At 36.0% G+C, this 9,949-nt stretch overlaps 1 protein-coding gene and 1 non-coding gene across 2 annotated transcripts in view; one reads left to right on the forward strand and one right to left on the reverse strand.

The window, feature by feature from the left end:
* Positions 1-9,949, forward strand: part of KIAA1328 (KIAA1328 ortholog) — a 323,965-nt gene that overhangs the window by 9,303 nt on the left and 304,713 nt on the right. The window contains 1 exon segment of the mRNA XM_034643054.1: positions 7,626-7,720. Coding sequence (XP_034498945.1) covers positions 7,626-7,720 — 95 coding nt within the window.
* LOC117796234 lies at positions 9,536-9,640 on the reverse strand. The gene has a single exon (XR_004620600.1). It is a non-coding gene; the product is annotated as a U6 spliceosomal RNA (small nuclear RNA).

A 9,949-nucleotide genomic window follows, 5' to 3' on the forward strand; every position in this document is an offset into this window, starting at 1 on the left:
CTATTCTGGGCATTTCATGGAAATGGAATCCTATAATATGTGGCCTTTTGTGGCTGGCTTCTTTCACTTAGCATAATGATTTCAAGGTTTATCTATGGGGTATCATGTATTATTACTACATTACTTTTTGTAGCTGAGTATATAATTATCCATTCACCAGTTGAAGGACTTGGGTTGTTAGGCTTTTTGGCTATATGAATAATGTTGCTATGAATTAGTTCATGTACAAGTTTTTGTGTGGATTGGATATATGTTTTTAGTTCTCTTGGGTATTTGCCTAGAAGTAGAATTGCTGGGTCATGTAGTAATTCTGTTTAACCTTTTGATGAACTGCCAAAATGGCTATACCAATTTACATATTACCAGCAACATATGAATGAGGATTGCAGTTTCTCCACATTCTTGCCAACAATTCATAGCCATCCTTTTTATTATAACCATCCTAGTCAGTATGAAAAGGTACTCATTGTGGTTTTGATTTGTATTTCCCTAATGACTAATAATAATCATTTATTTATGAGCTTCTTGGCCATTTATATATGTTTAGAGAAATGTCCATTCAGATACTTTTCAGTTGGGTTATTTGTCTTCTTACTAATGAAGTTAGAAGAGTTCTTCATACATTCCATCTTCAAGTCCCTTATAAGATATATGATCTGCGAACAGTTTCTCTCATTCTCTGCATTATCTTTCACTTTCTTATTGGTGTCATTTGAAGCATGAAAGTTTTAATTTTGAAGTCCAGTTTATCAGTTTTTTTCAGCTACCTGTGGTTTGCTGTCATATCTAAAAAATCATTGCCTAGTTCAAGTTCTTAAAGATTTACACCAATATTTTCTTCTAAGAGTTTTATAGTTTTAGGTATTACATTTAGTCTTTGATCCATTTTGATTTAGTTTTTGTATGGAGTGACCCAAATTCATTCTGTTGTATGTGGATATCCACTTGTCCCAGCATCATTTGTTAAGATTATTCCTTTCCTTTTGATTGTTCTGGTACCTTGTTGAAAATCCCTTAACCATGTAAATGTAAGGGTTTATTTGTGAATTCTTGATTCTATTCCATTGATTAACATTTCTATTTTTATGCCAATACCAAGAAATTATTTTTTGGAGTCAGGAGATGTAGGTCCTCCAAGTTAGATTTTCTTTTTCAAGATTTTGGCTATTCTGCATCCCTGGAATTTCTATAGGGGTTGTAGATTCACCTTGGCAATTTCTGTACAAGGGTCAGCCTGAATTTTGATAGAAAGTGCAGTAAACCTTCAGATAAGTTTGGAGAGTATTCTCAATAATATCAGTTCTTCCAGTTCTTGACTATGGTGTATGTTGAGATGGCTTTCATTTACGTAGGTCTTCCTTAATTTCTTTCAGCGACGTTTTGTAGTTTTAGGTGTACATATCTTATACTCTTTTTGTTCAGTTTATTTTTAAAGATTAGGTATTTTATGCTTTTTTGATGCTATTATTAATGGAATTGTTTTCTTAATTTTATTTTTGAGTTATTTCTTGCTAGTGAATGGAAATACAGTTGATTTTGTCTATTGATTTGGTTTTGTATCCTGGAACCTTTCTAAATTCACTTATTAATTTGAATTTAATAGTTTTTAGTGAATTTCTTATAATTTTTTATATATATGATTATGCCATTTGTGAATAGAGGTAGTTTTACATCTCCCTTTCCAATTTGGATTCCTTTTTTTTAAATTGCGTTTTAAAGAGGTTCAAATAATTAAACAAAAGGCTTTTATTTTTATGGGTTTTTTTTTAAAAGATTTATTTATTTTAGAGAGAGAACGTGAATGAGAGAGGGAGAAAGACTCTCAAGCAGACTCTGTGCTGAGCGTGAAGCCTGATGTCATACTTCATCTCATGAACCCGAGATCAAGACCTAAGCCGAAATGAAGAGTCAGAACATAGGCGCCCCTCAACAAAAGGCTTTTAAATTTACCTGTGTAGTTACCATATCTGTTGTTTTCCATTTGATATCATTGGTATTCTCCATCTGCTTAAAGTACTTCCTTTAATATAATGATAGTTCAGGTACACTGGAATGGATATTTTGGCTTTTGTATGCCTGAAGAAGTCTTTGTTCCACTTTCATTTTTACTGGTTATAGATTTTGAGTTGATAGGTTTTTTTCCTTTAGTACTTTAATGATGTCATTGCACTGTTGCCTGGTTTCACTGTTTTTGAGAAGTCTGCTGTCATTCTTACTTTTATTCTTTTGTATTTAGTATGTGAGTTTAAACTACTTTTAGGACTTTCCTTTTATTCCTAGTTTCAAGCAATTTGATTATAGTATGCCTTGAACTTATTTTCTAAATGTGTCTTTTGGTTGGGGTTTGTTGAGTCTTTTGGATTGGAGAGTTTATTAGTTTTCATAAAATTAGGAAAATTTTGGGCCATTATGTGTTGAGATACTATTATTTTTCGAGGACTCCAGTTATGCAGGGATTAGGTCACTTGAGGTTACTCCACAGCTTTTTGCTTATTTTTTTAATCCAGTTTTTTGTTGTTGTTCTGTGTTTATCTATAGATGGTTTATATTGCTTTGTCTCAAATTCATTAATAGTCTTCTGTCACTAGTCTCATTCAGTATATTTTTTATATAAGTGTTTTTATCTCTAGAAGTTCAGTTTGGGTCTTTTTATTTATATATTTCATGTCTCTACTTAAAATGCTGGGTCTTCTACTTTCTTGAACATATGTAATATAACTATTTTAATGTTCTTGTTTATGATTCTATCATCTGAGTTATTTATGGAGAGATTTCAATTGAGTAATTTTTCTATTTATGTATTGTATTTTTGTGCTTCTTTACCTGCCTGGTTGTTTTTTATTGGATGCCCCCAGACAGCATGAATCATACCTTTTTTTTTTTTGAGTTCTGGATATGTTGTGTTTTTATAATTAATCTTAAAGTTTTTTTCTGGGACTAAGTTGAGTTATTTGGGAGTAGTTTGATCTTTTTGAAGCTTGGGTTTAAGCTTTTTTTTTTTTTTAAGATTTTTATTTATTTGAGAGAGAGAGAGAGAGAGCATGAGAGGAGGGAGTGTCAGAGGGAAAAGCAGACTCCCTGCTGAGCAAGGAGCCTAATGTGGGATTTGATCCTGGGGATCCAGAATCATGACCTGAGCCCGAGGCAGTCTCTTAACCAACTGAGCCAGCCAGCGCGCTTGTAAAGGTGACTCCAGAACAGCTTTTAATATAGGGCTAATTTTGCCCACTATAGGCAGTGACCTTCTGAGTACTCTTCCTGATGCCCCTTGAATTATGGGATTTTCCACTCTGGCTGGTGGGAGCATGGACTATTGCTGGCACTGTATTAAATACAGAAATTATTCTCACATTCTCATTTATTCTTTCCTTGGCTTTTGGTGGGTTTCCTCATAGACAAATGCTAATCAGTACTCAGTGGTTGATATGCAGAGAACCCTCTACAGATCCCTGGAGCTCTCTTTCCATGCAGTTCTATCCTCTCCATGACTCAGCCCTGCAAATTCTAGACACTTTGGCTTTCCTGGACTCCCAGCTCTATCCTCAACTTGAGATTGCTGGGCTCCATCTGGGTTTCCCCACATTGCACCCTGAAAACTCCAGAGGCAGTTTAGCTAGGATAACTGCATGGCTCACCTTATTTGGTTCCCCTCTTTCAGTGATCTCTTTCCTGTGCTGCCTGTTGTCCAATGTTTGAAAACTGCTTTTTCATATATTTTGTCAGGCTTTTTGGTTGTTTTAGGCTTCTGGGTAAGCATGGTTCCTATTACTCCTTTTTGCCCAGAAGTGGAATGTAGGCATTGTGTATGTGTGTATTTATTTTGTTGCAAAACTAAAAATGATGTGTGTGGGGTGTGTATGTGTGTGCACGTATGTATTTTTTCCTCAAAACTAGGCAGATGCTCTGTGTGTTTCTCTTCAGAGAAATAATGTCTTGTAGTTTTTCTGTATGTGATCTTTGTAGCCATTGATGTTCAATAGCTATGTCCTTAATTCATTAAGGTTTTCAAAAATGGTAATTACGTCAGTTCAAGTCTTCTGGGAAGTAGGTACTACGATGAAAGTGAAAATGGAAGAGAGTTAGTGGAGGAAAAGCTGACACAGGATAGAGAGTAAAGTGAACAGGAATAGGCAAGGAGAGCCTTAGGATTTTATTGCAGGTCTGACATTTGTGAGAGAACAAAGAAAGAAGAAAAATTGACTAGGAAAAATCTCACACTTTCGCACTGCCTTGCAGTCAGAGGTATTGTCTGTCAGGCTAATGGGGAATCCCAGAGCAAATCCTGTTCTTGAAGGATGCCATGTCTAGCACCTCTGCTGTTTCCAGTCACTGGCACTGGTGTGAACACCACGGTGGATCTGAAGGTATGGCAGTAGTTAGGTGAGGCTGTTAGCCAACTACACTCTTTGCAGCAGGTTCTCTCTTTCTTTTAGAAGCCACATTGTTTTACTTCTCACAGTGAAATCCATCATTCATCAGGAATTAGTATGGGTATAGTGTTAAGTTAGTTCAGTTCATTTTTCCATACTGACAGTCTGTAGGTCTACAGTATTTATTGAGAAGACCATTCTTCTCCCCCTTTGAATTGGAATGATGCCATTGTAAACCAAGTGTCTGTAGAGGTATATCCTTCCCTTATTCTGTCATCTGCTTTGATAATACCATCCTGAATTTTGTGTTTATCATTCTTTTTTTTTCCCCCCCACTGTTAGGGGTCAACAAACTTTTTCTGTAAAGGGCCAGGTAGTAAATATTTAATTTGTGAGCCATGTGGCCTCTGTCTCAATTACTCAACTCTGCCACTGTAGTATGAAGAGCCATATGTATGTCAACATGTGAATGAATGTACATGGCTATGTTTTAATAAACCCTTATTTACGAAAATAGGCAGTGAGCCAGATTTGGCTTGCAGCTGTAGTTTACCAACCCTTGTCCAATATAGTCTAAATAGATAATTGTTCTTTAAGCAATGTTCAGTGTTATATATATTTGGAGCTTTATATAAATAAGCTCATACTATGTGTATTGCATCATTTGCTTTTTTTGTTCAACATTATGTTCATGAGGTATATTTACATTGTATATAGCTGCATATCATTTTATTTATTTATTTATTTGAGAGAGAGAAAGAGTTGGGGGAGGAGCAGAGGGAGAGAATCTTCAAGCAGACTCCCCACTGAGCATGGATCCTAACGTGGGGCTCGATCTCATGACCTGAACCCAAACCAAGAGTCGGGTGCTTAACCAACTGATCCACCTAGGCGCCCCACTGTATGTCATTTCTTTTCACTTATATTTCAGCCAGAGTTTAGTCACTTTTTTTTTTTACTGAGAATATTTAAAATAAAGACTTGTTAAATTGGTGCTGGAGAACTGGAAAGATAAACAGAGAACACCAAGATATCATGTAGGTAGTAACTGCAAGAAACAACTCCCATCTCTAGGGCTAGGAGAATAGCCAGAGCAAGTTGAATTTATTAAAACTTAGAAGCTTGAGGGAGGGGCCCTTTAGAGCTGGAACGTGGACTTCTCATGATGGGGAACAAACCTAACTGATACTGCTGTCCCCAAGGAGACATGCTAAAGGCTGGTTCTGCCAGGGCTGGGAAAATTGCAAACTGGAATCTTCTCTCCTTGTCAGGGCACACTCTGGCAGCAGTGACACTAGTGGAAATGAGATGTAAATTGCAAGGACTGTGTCTTGTCTTCTTTTTCCAGCAACCTCTTCTCTCCCTCTAGTTCTTCCTATTGGCAGGTTTTAACAGAGAGCCATCTGGCAAAGGAGATGTCAGGTTTCTAGAGTCTGAGGCCCAGCACCGCAAAGGAGGGCACGAAAGGGTGGGTTTGAAGATGAAAGTCAATAAGTAGCATAACAGCCAGTACCTACAGAATTCCATTGTCTAAATATGCTACAGTTTATTCTCTAATTGACAAACATTTGTATTTTCAAGGAGTTCTGTTATTCACAATGCTGCTGAAATTCTTGCCCATGTGCAAGGGTTTCTCTTGTTTGTTCTTTTACTCACTGTACCACTAAGATATCTTCTCATGTGTTTTCAGCAACTTTTCCCATTGCCAAATTGAGTGACTTCTTTACACATTCTCTGTAGCTTTTTTGAGCATTAGCACTGTTAACCCCATAGTCTTCTTGATACATTTTTTCTCCCACAATATTATATCTTTCTGATTCTCTTTTTGTCCTTTCAGATACCAATTTTAATTTATTATCTTGGATTCATAGATGATTTTTAAAAACTAGTATTTTTTAATGTTAAGGAAAAATCTAAAACATAGAAAAGTATAAAGAAAATAATAAAAATCTAAATATCATCCATAATACCATATGGCTAAAGTTTGAATCTTTATGTTTTTCTCTGACTTGAGAGCCAGACCCGTATTTCCAGCCTCCTGCCTAAACATTTCCATATGACTGTCTTCCTAGCTTTTTAAGTTGACCATATCCAGAACCAAACTCATTTTATTTTCTTACCATCTCCTTTTTCCCATCTCCTTTTTCTCCCCCATCTGTGGCTATCCGTATTTCAAGGACTCATTTTAGAGGTCTTGGATTGTCCTTGGCTACCTGAAGAAATTGGACTAACCTACTTTGTGGTTTGTACAAATGCCTAGGGTTCTTTCAGTTTACATGTTACCTCTAGTTTCCCTGTGACTCACTGAGTTTCATTGCTTTAAAGACCCCTCTTAATGAAGTTCAAGTACTGGGAGAACTTTTTATAATACAAGAGAGGATAGTTCAGTGATTGAGAGCACATACTCTGGATGTATGCTTGAGTCCTGGTTCTGCTACTTTAACTGCTGTAATCTGAGGCAAGATGTCCCCTCACCGTAAATAGAAATAATACTTAATTCATAGCAGTGTTACACAAATGAGCTGGATTAGTTAAGTGTAAAGTACTTGTAATGTTCCTGACATGCAGTAAACATGAGATGTGTGTTAGCTGTTATTATTACTCTTTGGTGTAGTACCCAATGGAATGAACTTGAGGATATATTGAAAACCTAGAAACTGGGGCCTCTGCTGTCAACTTCAGTGTACTTTTAAGCAGCCTGCAGGCTGTACTGTAGGAAAAGTTCTCAGTATCTTCCATTAGGTATTTGTTTTGTGACATTCACCAAGGGAGCGTTGTTTCCTTAATAATCCCTAATATTTAAGCAGGGACATTTCTGCCTTTTGTGGTCTTCTCTATGTAAATTTTATGATGTCTCCTGCTGGACAGACAGTTCCTTAGCCTGTTTTGAATTCATAGTAGGTTTGAATGAAACAGGTAAAGAGCGTACCACCAGGGCACCTGGGTGGCTCAGTTGGTGAAGCGTCTGCCTTTGGCTCAGGTCATGATCCCAGGGTCCTGGGATAGAACCCTACATCGGGCTCCCTGCTCAACAGGAGTCTCCTTCTCCCTGTCCTCCCCACTCATGTTCTATCTCGCTATCTCTGTCTCTCATTCTCAAATAAATAAATAAAATCTTAAAAAAAAAATTGTAACACCAGAGAAAAAATGTCTAAGAAATTTTACCTCCTCTGCTAATTTTAAGAGATGTCTCAAAAAGTCTTAAAAATTGTTTTTAGCAAAAGTTAACCAAAACATTTCTCTGTTTTGTATTAGAATTTCTGCAGGGGAGGAATAAAGAGTGCATCATTGAAGGATTTATGTCTCGAAGACAAAAGACGCATTGCAAATTTAATTAAAGAACTGGCCAGGTGAGATAAAATCTTATATGAAATGTATTATTATGTAAGAGAGACAACTGTTTTTGAAAATAGAAATTACTATGTTTTGATGTCATTGTATCATTGATCTTATGGAAGCAGAGATTTTTAGAAAAAAGTATTCTGTGGCCCCAAAAAAGAAAAGTAGAAAAAAGTAAAAAGGAAAGACTAGAACAAACCACTTTCTAATTTACATTTTTTTGTTTATTTAATTTCCCAAATTATTTGGTACATGTATTTGCAGCAGTCCTCTGTCGAAAGGGAAAATGTAGAAGCTTAGCTCTGCTGTCGATGTAGGTTGATGTGTCGTAGTCAGTGTCATAGTAATTACCTTTGGTTTTGTTGTAGGTCCGAACAGAAGTGAGCATTCATTTTACTGTAGTCTGTCACAAGAATATCTTTTGTTGTTTTGCTAACTCCTGATGCTTTCATGATTCAAAATAAGGGATTTTGAATTTTGGGAATAATAGTTCATAGCTATTCGTTTGTACTATTCCAGTTTATTAATGATGTGCATGAAACATACCTCTTGGAGTAATTTTTTTGTAAATATACACATCCAGTTTTGGGGTCTTAAAATACTTGATAAATGAAGATGTCTATAGAGGAATGTATTAATATAAATTGTAAAAGTCAAATTTAAGGAAAAGTCATACCTTAAAGTTGATTAAAATAGTACTCGTTTTTTTCATTGAATTGCATGTTTGGAAGCAGTACGTCTTTTCCTTCTTTCTTTAGTTTTAATTAAAAATAGCTATATGAAGTGTTTCAAAATGTATTTCACGTCGAGGCCTTAAAATAATGTTTGTAGAGGCTTTTATAAAAGACTGATGTTAAAAAATTACCTTACTAGATCATAGAATTGCAGTTATAAAGATGACTACCATGATGTTTTGGAGGCTAGGATATAGGGTATGACTATTTCCAAGTATATGCCTTAGTCTGAATTTGATATGCCACCTGAGAGAAGCAGTAATTTCTTTCACTAGAATTCTTTGGCTGTTCTAGTCTCTGAAGTAGAGTTTTCATTCCCTTCCACAGTTTTTGTACTGTGAAACATTTGTTACTCTCCATACTTGCAGATGATCTTCTCACAAGGCTTTTTACCACATAGATGGTGGGGATATCCTTACATATGCTTGATGGCTTTGAAAAGCTATTACCATTAGTTTGAATTCATCTATTAATGGTCCTGAGTTGCCATTATTGTCCTAAGTGACCCATTTTATTTCAGTTGCAAGGCTTGGAGAATACCTGAAATATTAGAGCATATTGTTTTGGTTTCAGCAACCTTCTGCTTTCTAGCAAAATGCTGGTTTCTTGGTAGAGATTCCAGGTGTTACTACAAGGTTACTATTAGTATAGATTCGCTAATATTGCTAGAAATTCCATTATTACTGTATTTACAATTAATATACAGAAGTATGGGAATAATGTGTTCTTCTTTCCTTGAGTTTGCTAGGTTTCTTCTGTTAGATATTTCAATCTACTTTTTTCTGCTTATACTTGCCAAACCATTTTCTTCACTTTTTTTTTTTTTTTAGGAAGACTCATTTTTATTGAAGTGGGGAAATATAGAAGAAAATTCCATATGCCTCAAACACTGGCAACTAAACATTCCTAGCCTTTATGTTCTTTTACCTCTGGATTTTAACCCTGGTTTCAAATAACTGCTTTCCTGTTGGCATTAAATACAGTCATTTCTCTTTCATCTTGAGAAATACTCCTCAGACCACATATTTCCTTCCAGCTACCTTCTTTGTACACCATAACATAACCTCATTCCTAGAGTCTCACATCCCCCAAAAAACCGTGGAACGCTTCATGAATTTGCATGTCATCCTTGCGCAGTGGCCATGCTAATCTTCTCTGTCATTCCAATTTTAGTATATGTGCTGCCAAAGTGAGCACTATCTTTTTTTTTTTTTGAGGGGTCTCTATTTTATTTTTTTATTTTTTTTATTTTAATGTTTTTTTATTATGTTAGTCACCATACAGTACATCCCTGGTTCTGATGTAAAGTTCGATGATTCATTAGTTGTGTATAACACCCAGTGCACCATGCAATATGTGCCCTCCTTACTACCCATCACTAGTCTATCCCATTCCCCCACCCCCCTCCCCTCTGAAGCCCTCAGTTTGTTTCTCAGAGTCCATAGCCTCTCATGCTTCATTGCCCCTTCTGATTACCCCCCTTTCTTTATCCCTTTCTTCCCCTAC

The sequence above is a fragment of the Ailuropoda melanoleuca genome, chromosome 14 (assembly GCF_002007445.2).
Source record: "Ailuropoda melanoleuca isolate Jingjing chromosome 14, ASM200744v2, whole genome shotgun sequence".
In the NCBI taxonomy this organism is placed as follows: domain Eukaryota; kingdom Metazoa; phylum Chordata; class Mammalia; order Carnivora; family Ursidae; genus Ailuropoda; species Ailuropoda melanoleuca.